General features: G+C 44.2%; 1 protein-coding gene across 2 annotated transcripts in view; it reads left to right on the forward strand.

The window, feature by feature from the left end:
- The window catches only part of LOC136441003 (dynein beta chain, ciliary-like), a 51734-nt gene that overhangs the window by 3509 nt on the left and 29758 nt on the right, over positions 1–18467 (forward strand). The window contains exons 2-25 of one of the 2 annotated variants that reach the window (XM_066437229.1): positions 2337–2524; positions 3141–3330; positions 3667–3766; positions 4312–4523; positions 4848–4991; positions 6017–6106; positions 6369–6536; positions 7276–7392; positions 7655–7783; positions 8546–8685; positions 8909–8977; positions 9116–9236; positions 9781–9927; positions 10506–10614; positions 10804–11048; positions 11220–11363; positions 11653–11841; positions 12362–12616; positions 13185–13354; positions 13909–14131; positions 14659–14775; positions 16884–16970; positions 17249–17650; positions 17908–18153. In XM_066437229.1, the coding sequence (XP_066293326.1) occupies positions 2337–2524; positions 3141–3330; positions 3667–3766; positions 4312–4523; positions 4848–4991; positions 6017–6106; positions 6369–6536; positions 7276–7392; positions 7655–7783; positions 8546–8685; positions 8909–8977; positions 9116–9236; positions 9781–9927; positions 10506–10614; positions 10804–11048; positions 11220–11363; positions 11653–11841; positions 12362–12616; positions 13185–13354; positions 13909–14131; positions 14659–14775; positions 16884–16970; positions 17249–17650; positions 17908–18153 (4002 nt within the window). Of the gene's footprint in view, positions 1–2336; positions 2525–3140; positions 3331–3666; positions 3767–4311; positions 4524–4847; positions 4992–6016; positions 6107–6368; positions 6537–6848; positions 6894–7275; positions 7393–7654; positions 7784–8545; positions 8686–8908; positions 8978–9115; positions 9237–9780; positions 9928–10505; positions 10615–10803; positions 11049–11219; positions 11364–11652; positions 11842–12361; positions 12617–13184; positions 13355–13908; positions 14132–14658; positions 14776–16883; positions 16971–17248; positions 17651–17907; positions 18154–18467 lie in introns of those variants that run through there. The other variant, XM_066437230.1, reaches the window with a different exon arrangement.

The raw sequence follows: 18467 nt of genomic DNA on the forward strand, positions 1-18467 counted from the left end.
TAACGTTGTCATGGTAACGGTAAACAAAGAAGGGAGGTTATTATGGGGTATAGCAGAGTCTGTCAGAACGTTGTAACCGCAAGTCACGCAACGTATTCAACAGGCAGACAAGACAAATATTAACCGACCCAGGCGCCCTATTTCACAAGCTACATTTCCGCAGAATTGACCATACAAAAGTAGTCTGATCTACGTAGGTTGAAAAGTCTGGTCTTAATATGAGTCGTCACAACTAAGGAATCAAAAGTTCTCCGAAATATATAAGAAATATATATACTAGGTGCATTATAATGATACAGCTTTACAGGCTTGTCTTTATGATAATATGATGACATACCCGCTTATCAAAAAAAATATGGGTCTAAATCGCCTCCTTTCACGCCCTTTTGCTATTGTAAAAGTAGGACTAGGTGCAGTATATATGACTAGTGGAGCGTGACAGTTGACTCTTTAATTACCTGCCACAAGCGGTAACAATCCTTGTGGCCATTTACTCCCACTAATGATTTAAACACCACCTGAAAGTGACTTGTGGTTTCTTATTTTACTTGAGAAAACCCATCACATTTATATCAAACTACAGTCATGATTATGAAGACTTTTGACACACGCTTTACCTAGCCTATGCTCCACCGGAGTAAATTTTAGTCTTACGCCCGTTGAACGTTAGCACAGTAATTACCAACCCTGCCCACCGTTTGATTACTATAGATAACGAAGTCTCGCCTGAGGAATAGTAATTACACGGTAAATATGTGCCCTTCGCAATGTTGTTACGCCCACCTTTCTGTGGAACTTATTGTAGTTTCATGGCAAACGCACGGGTGTTTTTAATATGCGTCTATAAAACATTGCACGTTTGATTAAATAGGTGCTATCGTAGTTACTGCCTTCTAAACCGGGTAATAGATAATGATAGATCATGGCGTTACCAGGACCTCGGCAAGGGTCGGTCGACTGTTGTTATTGTGTTGCTACGGTCAACACGACAAGAACAATTTTTCCCAGTAGGAGATCCCACCCCAACCCTTCTGCCTGGGCTGTAAAGGAGTAACTCATTCTTGACTATTTGTGGCTTTTCTTATGATATATTATATCAAACTGGCGACACGGTATAGACTGTTAAGGCTTCTGGCATAAGGATTTTGTACAGTCATTTAAGTCATTACTAATAGTCACAGGTTCCTAGTGGCAAAGGTATTCACTATATTGATGGACTCTTATCAGGTAGCACCAAATGTTAAGCTACATTTTCACCTTTTAATCATGCTTAAGCCGTGAAAAGTAGCTGCGAAAGAATGCATTGATAAGCCTTGATGAGTCTTAAAGACATAATGACACGTGGAACAATGGGGTATGATAAACACCTGTTCGCACCTTTAGTTCAACAGAATGTCTCTAGGCATTTATTTTTTTAATTTCGTAAATGTACCAAGTCCCGTATCGGAAGAACGGGGTTCTGACCAACGAATGCGACCTGCATCTGTTTGAATGTTTATTTGTTTGAAAAAATATATAGATACAATCTGATACAACAGAAAAGCATGGAGTATGTACTTGTTTCTCCTACTTGGGAAGTACAACTTATTGAGAATGTTGAATATATGTAATCTTTTGTATATTTAACTATTTTTGTATTGTGGGAGTTGTTGCATTCAAAGATATATCCAAATCCTCACTCCACCCAGGTGTGAATGGGTACCTGACTTCGGTTGGGGAAGTCGTATTGAGGTCACCTGCTGGCGCCGAATGGCAGCCGCCCAGACCCTCGCGACAGTTCCACAAAGTGCAAGTGTGAAGCAAATATGTATCTGTTCTGTATTATATGATTGTAAACCCTGCAGCAATTCAGCACTGGCTGCCAATGCACGGGTAATTTCTGACCAATAAATCATTATTATAATCTGCTTGGGGGTGTCCCTGTGGTGTAGTGGTCTGCGCCTTTGCTACTCTGCCACATCTGGTTCAAATTACTTGGACCAGAAGGACTGGGGTTCAAGTAGCCTGGAATCCAAACCTATTATAGCTCCCGAGTCTCGGGAGCTATAATAGGTTTGGATTCCAGGCTAGGGTTCAAGCCCCAGGTAGGACACCTCTGGGCAAGAGGCGCATTGAGTCATACCAAAGACTTTATAAAAATGGTACATACTTATGAAACAGTATGGAAGTTAAACACACTCCACTGCCAGTGGACTAGCCCCCTGCTGCAGTGATTGCACCACAGTGTGGCCCAAGGCTATGAAACGGAGATGGGCACCGCCCTATGCATCAATAATAGTGTGGGAGGATTTTAACTTTTAACTAATAATCTGCCTGGCATGCCCCCCCCCCCCCAGGTTATCGTCCCCATGCTACAGAACGACAGGAACCATGACGGCTGGCCCAACGTGGTGTGTCAGGACGTCATGCGTCACGTGCACAACCTGAAGAGTAACGTGTACGTGGTGGGAGGGCAGGTCAAGGGCAAGACTCTCCTGCCCCTGCCAGCAGGAGCCGAGCGCATGGACTGTGTCGAGCCGACAAAGTAGGTTATCATCACTACACCTATGTCTTGGCCCTTCCAATGTCAATGAACTTAGAATATTTGACTCTATTGTCCAGTTATAGCTGCTCTTTTAAGAAAGTCACAGGGTGAATTTTTTTATTTCATTTATTTATTGGTTCAGCATGTACATGCCAGGGTTGCCCAACTAGCCGGAGGCTATTACTAAGAGCGAACCCATGTGCGGTCATAGGACTGTAGGTTTTGGAACCACTCACACCGGGAAGGACCCCTACTCTTTTCGATAAGTGCGGTAGGTTCTTTAACGTGCCCGAGGCGTGGCTCTCCTCGAACATGGAACCTCCATTTAACGTCCTATCCGAGGGACGTCCCTAACCGAAGCTAGGTACTCATTTACATCTGAGTGAAGTGAGGAAAGTCGTGTAAAATACCTTTCCCAAGGGCACAACATCGCTAGTTGAAAGAGAATGGCAAGCATTCTTTGGTTGTGTGAGAAATGTGAAGATGTCTTCTAGAACTTCTAGTCCCGACAGTAGTTTTTGAAAATGAAGACGTGCCAGATGTTTTAAGATCACTGTTTCTTTCACTGTCTTAAAATTCAAGAAATAGTTTGAGATAAAGATTTGTTTATTCCCAGGGAGGAGACGTCAGATCGGCACCTGCTGCATTCTATCGAGTCCATAGTGATCGAGTGGTCGCACCAGATCCGGGACGTCCTGTCCAGGGACTCTGCCAAGCCGCTCCTGGACGGACTCAACCCGACCCCGTACGCAGAGCTGGACTTCTGGAAGGCACGGGCTGTCAACCTGGAGTGCATCTATGACCAGGTAGTTTTAGTTTACCCTGCGATCGTTTGTGCTTTTATGGTTCAATCTCTATGGGTCACTATGACCAAATACGTTACGCCAGATAACAGTTACTCAAGAGACTGGATATGATTTTGAAAACGGTCAGACCTTTCAAGTAGCATCCACTACTTTTCGTCATGCAGGTTTTTAAACACGAGATATGAATTGATATTCGTTGTCTCAATGTTAAACTACCAAAGAGGTTCTTGGAATTCTCTTCTTCTCCTTCTCACATGATTTCCATGTGGCGTATTGGGATTAAATGCTACTAGTGAAAACATGATCTGACAGTGACACCGTAATTTCTTTGTCTAGCTGCGAGAGAACAGAGTACGGACGATGGGGCGGATCTTGGAGAGGATGAAGAGCAGCTACTTCCCTGCCTTCAAGAACATCTTCAAGGACGTGGTGGCAGGTAAGACACTTTGTGATGCTCAGAATCAAACCATTGACTATGAAGGGAATCAAACTATGATTTGTATTATTTGCTGATTAATTCTGAAACCATTCTGAAAACACTACGACAACATCTCATCTATTGGTACTGTTTCTAACATTTTCCGAGATGACTACGTACTAGGTATCGTACGCATTCGTGAGGCCTTACCTCTGGAACTAGAAGGCGTGAGTTTGATTCTGGCTGTGTCGCTCACCGACATACATGCTACCGGAAAGGGTCGCAGTTCGTAGGACGGGACGTTAAGCCGTGGTCCACTGCTCATTGTACTTTTCGAAAAGAGCGAGGGGGATTTACCTTGTAGAATGAACCTATAAATACTGTATATAGTGTCTGTCTTCCCTGTCGCGACCAGTGGACGAATAGATCTTCAGTGAGCTAAACTGGATCGATATCACTTTCACTTTTTGTAGAATGATATGGAGAAATGACAGAAACAGTAACTTTTTTTCTATATAATGTCCTTGCTTTTACTAAAAGCTCTCGCCGCTCCCAAACTGCAGGCCTGTCAGAAGCAGTGGACATCAACATGCACCTGAAGACGCTGCGGCGGATGTTTGAGGACATGGAGGAGGCGGAGTGTCAGGACCTGCCCCAGATGATCGCGCCGCTCTTCCACGTCCTCTGCCTGGTCTGGGCCAACTCCAAACACTACAGCATGCCGGGAAGGATGGTCGTCATGCTGCAGGAAGTCTGCAACCTCTTCATTGAGATGGTAAGGGTGCTGTATTGGTAAAGGTTGGTGTGACGAAAAAGGAAAAATACACATTGCAAATGCAAAAGAAAACATTTTGATTATGAGAGCGGTAAAAGGTAAATACTTGTATTTCAATATCTCTTCTTAAAGATGATAAAATGTATGTATGTACTCTATGTATTGAATACAATTCTTTTTTTTTTTACTTCGCTAATGGACAGACAAGGACGACGTGGAACTACACTCAAGTTTTATTTCAACAGTGCCATGTAACCCATGTTTACACCTAGGTGGAGGTAGGAAAGTCGTTCTTTACTCATTACATATTTTGTTTTGATACAGTCACGCACCTATCTCGGTCCGGATGAAATCTTCAAGGGCGAAATGGAAGACTCTCTGGAGAAGGTCACCCTCGTCTTGAAAATGTTGCACACCTTCAAGACCGAGTACCACTCTCACAAGGCCAAGCTCAAGACGTACTTCAAGGTGAATATCCTACACATAATTTATTTGTTTCTTTCTCATTGACATTGTGTATTGTCTTAAAATCACACAGAAATAATTGACAAAATGTGGGATCCAAACGGACCCCTGGGAAGAATGGACATGTATATATACGTATATGTACTGGCCGACAGGGCCTTCCAAGGAAAATAAAGGTTTACTTACTTAGGCCACAGCAAGTAATTTTTATGGATGACATCAGCGCGCTCATTAATTTTCGCCTGATTTCGAAATAAAAAACAAGAAATTTTATTGCCCTCCGACGGTGGTCAACATGCCAAAAATGGGCAAATATGTCGTAAACGTTGACAATCTAAGGTGTTTCATTGCATATGAATACCCAGTGTAGTTCCTGCCCATGATGGTATGACAAGCTGTTTTCTGCGTTTGTTCTAGTTAATTGAGCTGTATACACATCTTCAAGAACAGTTTAATGTTGACAGTCTAAGGTGTTTCGTTGCATATGAATACCCAGTGTGGTTCCTGCCCATGATGGTATAATAACAAGCTGTTTTCTGCATTTGTTCTAGCAAGGACATTATATAAATAATGGGGGGGGGGGTCTAGTTAATTGAGCTGTATACACAAGGTGTTTCATTGCATATGAATACCCAGTGCAGTTGCTTCAGATGATGGTAAAACAAGCTCTTTTCTGCATTTGGTGTAGTTAGTTTATTGAGATGTATACACATCTACAAGGACATGTTTACTGTTGAATCAAGGAGGTTTTATATTATATGTGAAACCTCATTGGTTGAATACAGGAATAAAAGACCTGTTGGTCATGATATCATATTTCGTCGCCTCAATTCTTGTTTAACAAGATTTATGATCTCAAAATTTGAAAATATAGGAATCTTGTTTTTTTGGGCCCGCCTTGTTTTTTTTTGCCCATCTCATTAATTTTGGAGTCTGCGGAGGATGTCATCCATAAAATTTACTTGCTGTGGCCTTACTTAGATAACTATTGAGGGTTTCATCATCGAATGTTTTTTCTGTCTCACCAGGACGACAAAGAGCCGAAAGAGTGGGAGTTCGCGGACTCTCTGATCTTCAGCAGGTTGGACAGCTTTGTGCAGCGGATAGAAGTCATCAAGGTAAACCTCGTCTTTCCATGCCCAATCTGTGTACATTGTGCCTTTCCTCTGGACCTTAGAGACAGGAAAGGAAACTGCGGGAAAGAAAGTTAAAGAGCTATATGCAGCAAAATAGCCCATACACGGCAAAAGTTACAGAAGTCACATCCGCCATTGAATGACACCGATCTTGGATTCGTACATACAAAGGGGTGGGAAAATGTTTCTATTTTTAGACTCTAGACAAGATCTCCGTTAAACATGTCTCATCCCATGTGCACAGGGCCTGTTTGAGACAGGCATCATGCTGATGAAGCTAGAGAAGGTGGAGTTCTCCGGGATCAAGGGCCAGGCCTTCAGCACGCAGGTGGAGAAGATGTTCGAGGAGTTCCAGGAGTACTACAACGTGTTCGGGGCGCGGACATACGATCCTCTAGACCCCATGAACGCGGTAAGAGATCACATAGTACTATAACGTGTTCGGGGCGCGGACATACGACCCTCTAGACCCCATGAACGCGGTAAGAGATCACGTAGTACTATAACGTGTTCGGGGCGCGGACATACGACCCTCTAGACCCCATGAACGCGGTAAGAGATCACGTAGTACTATAACGTGTTCGGGGCGCGGACATACGACCCTCTAGACCCCATGAACGCGGTAAGAGATCACGTAGTACTATAACGTGTTCGGGGCGCGGACATACGACCCTCTAGACCCCATGAACGCGGTAAGAGCTCATGTAGTACTATAAAGTATAACGTGTTCGGGGCGCGGACATACGACCCTCTGGACCCCATGAACGCGGTAAGAGATCATGTCACGTTTATTTGTCATGGGATCCTTGCGACCTGAAAGATACTGTAAATGCAGAAATGTTCGCGGTGGTTTTATGTTCGCGGTTTAAAACCACCGCGAACATTTTTGTCCAATACTGTAGCAGTATGCACGTGACTATAGCGCTGCCGCAAACTTAAAACCACCGCGAATACTCCATATTCGCCTTAGCGCGAAAAAAACCCCACGCGAACTTACATGCATTTACCCCGTATGTGCAGCGCCCCCTCCCCCCAATTACCAGTATTACAAAAGAAACTCTGAAAAAGCACGAGGTCCCTCATTACATCGTGAACCTTCTGGTGGATTTCTGATGAAGACTTTGCTGATGTTCTTGTTCTCCTGTCTGCAGGATTTCGACGCCGACGTGGAGAATTTCAACCAGCAAGTGGACGACATCGACCGGCGGCTTGGCGCCATCGCCTGTCAGAGCTTTGACGACTGCAACGGCATCGAGTCTTCTTTCAAGGTTAGAGGAAACGTGAAAGATGATCATGAAAAATAACAGAGTACTTGTTAGTCACCATGGCTCCTTCGAAAGATATCTATTTTTTGTCATCTTTTTAATATGTGACAATTAAAAATGTAGTAAATTTTGAAGCAGTATTAAGAGAAAATATGCTCCACTTTTAAAAATCTTATGCACATTTTGACTTTACTGAATTTACTGCTACTGCCAGCAATATCACAGCTTGTAATCTAACGTTTCTTGTTCCACGTGTCTCCTGTAGATGGTTGAGGTTTTCGGCCCACTTCTGGAACGTCCCACCATCATTGCAGACTTCCGCAGCAAGTACCTGGTCCTCCTCAACATGTACGATCGGGAACTGGACGAAGCCAAGGTCGTGTACGACGAGCAGGTGAATACAAGATACAAGATAACTTTTCATTTATTGAAAATCGCAGTGTTCCCACTGAATTAAAATGTCTAGACGTAAGAAACTCCTCCAATGATTGTAAAATCCCATTGTCATCCCATACTACCATATTGTATAAGATAGACTACTACACCATATTGTATAAGATAGACTACTACACAATATTGTATTAGATAGATTGGTTAGCCTGATAGAATGCTTTCTATGTACCAATGAATGCCATACTTTGTACCTTGTACAATCGCTGTGCAATAAAGTTATTATTATTATTATCAAAACCAATGTACAATCATGCCAATTAATTAATCAATAAACACATTTGGATAGACGGCGCAATAATCGTCCGGTATCATGCGTATACGTAAGACAAATAAGATGAAGAAATATAAAATCCACTTGGCAATTAGTACACATAATCATCTTGAGCACAGGTTAATATGTCTGCTTTTACAATATAAATCCGACTGATTTCGTTGTTGGTGTGAAAATGTAAAATGTTAGAGCCTGTATCTTTATGAAGAAGAACTTGAACGACAATTGTACACGGTTCAATGTATGGCAACAACTATCAAACAGTACAAAATAGAAGTATAGAATAAAACTCAACATCCTTAGTACTAATGCAATAAGGGCTAGCATAAGTCTTTGATATGGTGTTACAATCGTTATGTTAGAATGTCAAAAAATCGTTGATGACTTCAAACTCACGGTTTTAAAACAACGCCGTTTTTACTCTTCTTGTAGGTGTCGGCTGCTGCTGCGAACGACGGCATCCCGCCCGTGAACAAGAACATGCCCCCTGTGGCAGGCGCACTGGAGTGGGCTCACGAACTCCGGGAGAGGATCGCAACGCCTATGAGGGGGTTCAGGTTCATCGAGGACCCGTAAGTCCGATTTTGATATCTTAATCAATTATCGTGAATGACTCAATCGGGAAGTCGTTAGACTGTTCTAAAACTGTTCACGCCACATAAAGCACACCGATGTTTATGAGGTGGAGACTGAAGTCGTTCATGTTATATTAAAGAGACAAGCAAACATAAACACACACACACAAACGAACAAACAAACAAACAAACAAAATGAATTTGATCGTGTGTTTCGCAGGTCCATGGAAAGCGAGGACGCAGGCATAATCTTCAAGAAATTTGAGGAAATGCAAGACCTCCTCAACAAGTAAGTAATACTGAATTTGTTTGACTTTAGCTTGCTGCAGTTGTTTATGGGTTATACAAAGCATACAAGATGATGTATGCTAGTCAAAATGGTATAATCATAACGTCATTAAAGGTGGCACATTCTCCTTTACTAAAGGTACGAGGAATCCTGCTACGAACGATTTACATCTAACGTGGACGAGCGGTCAAAGTTCAACCTAGCACAACCCCTCCTGCTCCGCCAGAAAGAACTGATCCAGGTCAACTTCGATCCGCAGGTGGGAATACAGTTTTTATCTTTTACCATGATTGAGTGTTTGTTAGTATTACACATTTAGAAAGGATAAAACCTAACTTCTGTATACTATGTGTCACTTGAAGAATCATTACGGTAATAGAGAAACTTTATTGAACGACAATTGTACAAGGTACAATGTATGGCAACAACTATCAAACATATGCATAGTACAAAATAGAGGTATAGAATATGACTTAACATCCTAATTCCTAATAAGGGCTAGCATAAGTCTTTGATGTATTGTTACGATCGAGTGGGGCTAATCATTAGTTTCAGTTTTTTTTCTAGTGACAAAGCGGTCTTTTATATATCTACCTATTTTTGCATTTTTGGGGTTGTTGCATCTGAAGGAATATTCAAATCTGTCTGTAGCATTGAGACTCTTAAAATCTGTTGTAGTCGATTTTAGTAATATCAACAAGTTATTACGTAAAACATCATGTCTAGAGCCTTCCATTACAAAGTGAAATTCATCTTCAATTACGTTACAAAATGTACTGCAATTCTGATTTATGTTCGTCCAGCTGGTTGCCGTGCTGCGGGAGGTGAAGTATCTGGAGATCCAAGAGAGAGAAGACATCCCGGCCAGCGCTGCTGACATCTTCAACAAGAAGCAGAACTTCTGGCAGTTCGTGCGCAACCTGGACCTCCTGGTCGCGTGGTACAACCAGGTAGGGAGTCAGTCTTTTCACAGATGAACATGATTCTGTATCGACCAACTTTTTCAGGAAATATAACCCCCTGGTACAACCAGGTAAGGAATCATTCTATTCACAGATGAGCTTCATTCTGTATCAACCAAACTTTACAGGAAATAAGCCTCCAGATGGCATGGTACAACCAGGTAACGAGGCAGTCTTTTCACAGATGAATTCCGTATCGACCAAATTTTACAGGAAAAATAACCTGATGGAGTGGTACAATCAGGTAACGAGTCAGCATTTTTGCAGATAAGCTTAATTCTGTATGAAACAAATTTTTCAGGAGATAAAATCTCCTGATGGCGTGGTAAAACCAGGTAACAAGCTAGTCTTTACACAGATAAGCTCAAGTTTGTATCGCCCAAGTTTTTCAGGGAATATAACCTCCAATCGGCGTGGTAAAACAAGATAACAAAGCAGTCTTTCCACATATAAACTCCTAACTTTTTCAGAAAATATAACGTCTGTGGTGGATGCTGAAGTATTGTACGTTTTCACGGAACACTGACATACTTTGAGCACAACTCTGTACGAATTTGTCCATGCAGGTCCGTCGGGATATTCTGGAAGTGGAGTTGCCGTTGATCGAGACCCAGCTGCAGGACATCGACACCAAACTGGAGACCGCAGAGAAAAGCCTCGGCTGGAAGGACGACGGTACGGAATGGTCCAACAAGTCAAATAGAATGAATTTTTGGGAACATCAATCTATCTTTTCATCTGCCAACGTTATTACTATCTTTAGGCTGATGATAATAATTGTGGTATTTCTGTCGGTCCGACTTTCTTGTTGTGAAGGGTCCGCCACACACGAAAACTAAAATGGTACAAATTATTTTTCTTCAGGAGTGTGGGAGTACATCCAAGAGACCAGGGACATGGTTCACGACTTACACGTCCGCGTCTTCAAGGCCAAGGACAATGTCGAGCAGATGCAGAAGATCATGGAGAAGTGGTGCGTCCTGCCTCTGTTTGAACGTAAGGAGAACAAGAAAGACGCCCTGCTGTACCTAGATGACCGGGCCGACAGGCTGCCCAAACGGTACGCTGAGATCAAGGAGGCAGGGGGGAAGATACACGGTCTGCTCAAGGTATTTCGCACTGTTTTTTGTTTGTTAAGAGACTGTTCTATAGATTTCGACTCAAACGATAAACGTATCACCAGACGTAGAGCACGTTGAAGCTTTTCTTATATTCTTTGGATATTTCGGTGATCTAAAAGATGACGTTTAATACTGTCGGGGCCTTTTTGTTTCTCCCAGGAAAATCTGACGCTGTTCAAGGCAGACGCAAGCTCGGACATCTGGAAGTCGTACGTCGACTACGTGGACGACATGGTGGTGGACGGGTTCTTCAACGCCATCCACTGTTCTGTCAACTATCTGTTAGACAACACGGACGTCAAGGTTGGTGGCAGGATTTGGATTTGGAGATTTTCCAGAGCAGACGGAGACATTGTTTCTAGACAAGTGTGAACGAGTGGGAAACAGTGACAAACTTTGACACAGCAAGCAAGGAATGCTCGACCAAAGTATCCGATTGAGTTATGGAATATCCATTAACCTTATAGAAATTACAGTTCTGGTTAAAGCACGAAGAAACGACGCCGGGATCGTCATTTAGTATATTTTTACAATTACATAGTATTACTACTATCATCATAAATATATTGATATGATAAAAACTTTGTTCCAGGTGAACCCAGCGCCGTTGTTCGAGGCACGCATGGAGCTGATCGCGCCGGACATGGTCTTCCAGCCGTCCCTGGACTTCGGCGTGAACGACGGCTTCTATGAGATGGTGGAGGGCATCATCAACGACGTCTACAAGATCGCCTCCCTGGTGCCGCGTCTGGCAGATCACAGCGGACTCGAACACTATCAGGTGAGGGATTTTGTGACAACAAAATTCATACTGTAAATATAAATCCATCTTACTACTAAAATCAACCAACCCAAACGTGGGTCAGTTCATTTTCCACTGTCTTCAAAAAAGAAGTCAAACCCAACCATAGTTAACATAGATAACTATTTCGATTTCCATGTATTCTCCATGTACTTGTTTGTCTGCAATTTGCCTTTGGGCATGAACTTGCAGTAAAAAAAAAAAAAAAAACTAAAAACAACGAAATGTTCGCGGTGGTTTTAAGTTCGCGGTTTTTGCGATGAACTCTTTACCACGAACTTAAAACCACCACGAAAAGCAGTTCCTTTGTGTGACTGTAGTGCTACTATTGTTTCAAACGTGAACTCAGAACCACCGCGAACACTCCATTTTCTCCCTACCGCGAAATTAAATCCCCGCGAACATTTTTGAATTTAAAATACCTGTCGTCGGAGCATCACTCAATAAAAATTATTGAAAGATAAACTGACGGATATTATTGTTTTTGTTTGTTTTGAAGGCTGACATGGAGGACATGCAGGAGCTGTGTGACATGCGCCAGGAGACCATGGACAGGGTACAGACCGTCATGAACAAGGCCTGCGAGTATCGCAACTCCTTCGACAACTTCTCGTACCTGTGGGTGGACGACAGGCAGGAGTTCATGCGGCAGTTCCTGCTCTACAACCACGTCCTGACGCAGGAGGAGATCGAGGCTCACGCCGAGACGGGCGTGCCGGAGTGTCCGCCGACACTGGACCAGTTCAAGGACCAGGTGATGTCTTCATCGTGAAATTATACACATAGGCTCCATCACAACGTAACGTTACTACACAACAATACATAGGCTCCATCACAACGTAACATTACTACACAACAGGACATATCTTAAATGATATGACATATCCTACCAGAACACCACAAAGTACAACACAACACAAGACAGCACAACGTAACACAACACAACACCACACAACATAACGGGGCATGAGATGACATCACATATCCTACTAGAATACCGTATAAAACACAATACAGCATAACATAACACAACACAACAGGGCCTGAGATGACAGGACATAACACAACGCAACGCAACGCAACACTACACAACGCCAGGCAACACAACACAACACAACAGCACAGCACAGCACAGCATAGCACAACACAACACAGCACAGCACAGCACAACACTATAGAATGACAGATTATCACACGACACGATATGACACAAAACAAGAGTCTACAACACGATGTTGTCAATGGACATCTGCTGTATGATCAATGTCCATGATACGAAACAGCACGATATGTTAATGTGCATAAAAACTTTCCCCACACAGATCGACACATACGAGAAAGTTTACGAGGAGATTATCCAGATCCAGGGGATGGTGAGGTGTGATGACTGGTTCCGAGTGGACGCCAAGCCGTTCAAACAGGCCCTGCTCAACATCGTCAAGAAATGGAGCTTCATGTTCAAACAACATCTCATCGACCACGTCACAAACAGGTACATAAACCAGCATATCAAACATACCGTTTCAATCCAATGACCTATTGAAGACAATTGTAGGGCCAACCCGACCAAGCATAACACACAAGAACGGTATCCGGGCTCAAGTCTGAGTTAAGCTGTATTCTAGTAGATAGAGCTTGGCGTTGACAAAACTTCATTCTAGCTACGTTAAGCTTTACTTCTATTGTTCAACATGAAGACTATTTTAACTAGTTCTGATGCCACGGTTGTTTTGAGGAAAGTCATGAAACAAAACTTGATCAACCTTACAAGATAATTGCTATCTATAAAAGTAATAGAGTCCGTAATCATAGTACCGTATATACATGTGTATAATTATGTTTTTTGTTTGCATTGCATACCCGGTAAACCGCCTCATGGCGTAACACACCAGGTTTTTACTCAACAGTACAAACTGCATATCCGGACAGATTTATCCACTCATACCGGGAAGGACCCCTACTCTTTTTGATAATTGTGGTGGGATCTTTAACGGGGTGTGGCTCTTTTCAACACACAAATATATTGCTATCTTCGTTTATCCCCAGTCTGAACGACCTTGCCGGGTTTATCACGGTGACTGACTCCGGGCTGTCCAAAGATGTGGAGGAGGGAGACTACGACGGCCTGGTGGGCGTCATGGAACACCTGCTGGCCGTCAAGGCGCGACAGGAGGCCACGGACGAGATGTTCGAGCCGCTCAAACAAACCATCGAACTCCTCAAACAGTACGACCAGGAGCTGCCGGACGAGGTTCATGCCCAGCTGCAGGTGAGATGCAGTGATTGCCCGTGTTTCTGAGCGCGATAGAAATTGAGTTCGGCTGCCAAGAACGCCCGGGTGCCAACTCTATCCCTACTAGGCCTTCCCCGCCCAAAAGGGGTTATCGCATCGCATCGCGCGAAAGGTCTGGTATCCAGGCTACGTGTTTCTTGATAATTATCCGTTAGTTATTCATAAAAGTTCCAAATAGGATTGCTAAAAATGCTACCTACAACTATATCTGATATGCACGAAAATAATTATATGACAAATTCCTATGCAGTTATTGTATTGTAGATACACATGTACTGTAGGTATTATCGTTGTTGTTTTTATATGCGTATATGTGTGTATGGGCCTTTAGACCGAAGCAACAGTAAATGGATAAATAAATAAACAATAGAAAATAAGAATATACTATACAGTCTATTTAGTGACCAAATCCCACGGTCATACTAGTAACCGATTTTGCTCCATGTTACGAAGATTCGTAGGAAGTTAGTTGTGCTTGCTAAAATATTGCGCCATAATTACAGGCATTACCAGAGAAGTGGAACAACACGAAGAAGATCTCGGTGACAGTGAAGCAGGCGGTGGCACCCCTACAGGCTAACGAGGTGGCCATCTTACGGCGGAAGTGTGGCCAGTTTGATGTAAGTACCACACTCCCCTGTTTCGTATCCAACAAAGACATTCACAGGTATGCAAAGACACGTTATTTTGACGTTTTAGATTCTATTGGTCCTACCGTTGATCTGATGATAAAGTAAATCAATATAGATACATTTAAAATAGGTTTAACTTATTACTCGTGACAGTGTGATTCAACACTATGTATACGTATGGGATATAGATGATGTTCGTCCATCGTCGTCGATGAGGACCTCGACTTCAGTCGTCTTTGTGGGTGCGGGCGTGGCTGATCAGGCCGATTTTAGCACGGAACCATCGGCCGCAGGTGCTGCACTGTAGGCTGGGCTGTGCAGGATTTTCGTCCCTCACCTTCCGTGCCTCCCGCTTGCTGGCAGCCAGGGTGCTTCGGCGGGTCTCGGCGAGCTGTGCACCCAGGTGCACAGCCCCGCGCCACTGGGGCCGGTCAGCTGCGATGACTTCCCAGCTATCCACTGGGATGCTAAGGCTCTTCAGTGTAGCTTTGAGGTTGTCCTTGTATCTGAGTTTGGGGCGACCTAGAGGTCGTTTCCCTACAGCAAGCTCCCCATACAGTTGGACTTTGGGGATACGTTGGTCATCCATACGTCGGACGTGCCCTGCCCATCTGGCTCGGGCCTTCTCCAAGAGGGTGTGTACGCTGAGCATGTTCGCACGGGTAAGTACCTCTGTGTCAGGGATGTGATCCTGCCAGCGGATTCTCATCAATCTGCGTAAACATGTTGTATGGAAGTGGTTCAGCTGTCGGGCGTGCCTGCTGTACACTGTCCAAGTCTCACAGGCGTAGAGAAGTGTTGTGACGACGACTGCCTGGTACACCTTGAGCTTAGTGCTGAGACTGATGCCCCTTCTCTCCCAAACAGTTCGTCGTAGTCTCCCGAAGGCACTGCTGGCCTTTGCAATCCGGCAGTTCACTTCTTCATCTATGTTCGAGTGTCGTGACATGGTGCTGCCCAGATAAGTAAACTTGTCTACTGGTTTAAGGACTTGGCCATGGACTGTGATGCTGGGCTGCTTGTAGGTCTTGCCAGGACGTGGTTGGAACATGACTTCAGTCTTCTCAGTGCTGATTGTGAGGCCGAAGTTGTCGCAGGCCCCAGAGAACCTGTCAGTTGAGGACTGCATTTCCTGCTCACTTGCAGCGTTGAGGGCGCAGTCATCTGCAAAGAGGAAGTCTCTGATGACTGTCTGCTTCACCTTTGTTAAGGCAAGTAGTCGACGCTGGTTGAGGAGCTTCCCATCAGTCCTGTACTTGATACCTATTCCTTCCTCACTGTCCTGGAAGGCGTCGGTGAGCATGGCTGTGAAGACTATGCTGAAGAGTGTTGGCGCCAGGACACATCCTTGTTTAACTCCGTTAGTCACTGGGAAGGCTGCGGATGTTTCACCATCGTCCTGGACATGGGCTGTCATACCCTCGTGGAACTGACGCATCATGGAGATGAAGTGTTCTGGACATCCGAACTTGGCCATGATTCTCCATAGGCCGTCTCTACTCACCGTATCGAATGCTTTAGTAAGATCGATAAAGGTGATAAAGAGGTCCCTATGTTGTTCTTGACATTTTTCTTGTAGCTGTCTGGCTGCGAAGATCATGTCGGCTGTACCTCTACCGGCTCGAAAGCCACACTGGCTCTCAGGGAGATGTCCTTGTTCAAGGTGCCTGATAAGTCGGTTGAGAAGAACTCTTGCTAAGATCTTTCCAGCTATAGACAGGAGTGAGATGCCTCTGTGACTGTCACATGACTGGCGGTTCCCTTTTCTTTTGTAGAGGTGAATGATGGATGCGTCCTTGAAGTCTTGGGGGATGGCACCTTTCTGCCACATGGACTGGAAAATGTCCGTGAGCTTCTGTGGGAGTGCAGGCCCTCCAGACTTGTAAACCTCAGCTGGTATGCCGTCAAGGCCAGGTGCTTTACCACTAGACATCTGGGTGATGGCCTTTGTGGTCTCACAGAGGGAGGGTCATAGATACTGATGGTGTAACTAACATAATCCTACGTTGTTTGAAAGTCGGAACACAAGGCACCCGACCGGCAGTGATAAAGTTATTGCTGACAGACTCTGATGACCCGCCTCTCTTTCCTTACAGATCAAGCAGCACGAGTTCAGGGAGAAGTTTCGGCAGCAGCCGTTCCTTAGATATGATGCTAAAAACCCGTACGACGTCTTGGACACGGTAAGTACATGTGCCTCACACACTCCTCAATTTTCTTCCACTCAGCTAGATATGATACCTGAACATGGAGTATTCTATTTTACTGATACCACTGCGTAGGCTCTCCCAATGCCTTTATCCTGCTGGTTTTGTTGATGACTGAATAAATCTGAGATTGCTAATAGTCTGTCCATTTAAGAGGACTAAGAATTCCTGTTGCCACAATTTGCATTGTACACGGCATACTCTGTATAGCGTAAATGTCTTTGGTAAACCATGTGTTGTGTTTGTGACTTTAGATCCAGGTAGAGATCATCGCGCTTGAGAAGGAGATGCAGGCCCTCCAGGAGGCCGGCGGACTGTTCGAGGTGGCCATCCCCGACTACAAACAGCTGCGCGCCTGTAGGAAGGAGGTGCGCATGCTAAAAGTCCTCTGGGACATGATCGTCCTCGTCAAGACGAGTTTCGACGACTGGAAGAAAACGCCTTGGCTCGAAATCAACGTGGAGAACATGGAAATTGAATGCAAGAAGTTTGCCAAGGATATCAGGTCGTTGGACAAGGAGATGCGCGCGTGGGACAGCTACGGTGGGATGGACTCCGCCGTCAAGAACATGCTGACGTCCATGCGGGCCGTGGGAGAACTGCAGAACCCGGCCATTCGGGACCGCCACTGGCAGGAGCTCATGATGGCGACAAAGGTAGCTCAGAATAGCACAGCTTTTCAGCCTCCCTTCTGTTAATTATAGACTTACAGATCATGTCAGGAACCTTGCTTGTAGATTAGCCGATGATGAGGTAACGTATAGAAAATTCAAGTTTCCTTTCCTTAATTTGTCACCAGTGCTCTGTAAAAGCTTTGACTAATACAATATAAATACCACATTTATGAGAGATAATAGAGTTTATCAGACCAAGACACAGTAATCTTATCCTAATTTGTGCCTCTTCTTCATAGGTGAAATTCGTCATGGACGAGTCCACTAAGCTGGACGACCTGTTGGCGTTGAATCTCCACAACTTCGAGGACGAAGTCAAGGGCATCGTGGACAAGGCCGTGAAGGAGATGGCCATGGAGAAGGTCCTGAAGGAGATGGACGCCACCTGGTCCGCCATGGAGTTCACGTACGAGCCGCACACGCGCACCAAGACGCCGCTGCTCAAGGGTGACGAGGAGCTGATCGAGACTCTTGAGGACAACCAGGTATGATGCACTTTCCTAGAGATTTATCTTTGGATTTGTTACATGTTCACTAGTTTGTTTGTTTGTTGGGACCTTTGTTTATTCATGATAAGCTTGAATCGGCATACAGGCCGGTCATGAGAGAAGAGGTAAGGGTCAGATACAATAATAATAATAAGTTTATTGCAAGTTCTTGCCCGTAGGCTAATTGCAAGTACATGTAACATGAAAGGACGAACACACAATATATAACAACACATCATGTGACTTTTCTAGTCTAAATACTAACACTAAATTATATCTTATTACAGTCGTTTGAGTCCTAATAACTGTAT

The sequence above is a fragment of the Branchiostoma lanceolatum genome, chromosome 8 (assembly GCF_035083965.1).
Source record: "Branchiostoma lanceolatum isolate klBraLanc5 chromosome 8, klBraLanc5.hap2, whole genome shotgun sequence".
Lineage (NCBI taxonomy): Eukaryota > Metazoa > Chordata > Leptocardii > Amphioxiformes > Branchiostomatidae > Branchiostoma > Branchiostoma lanceolatum.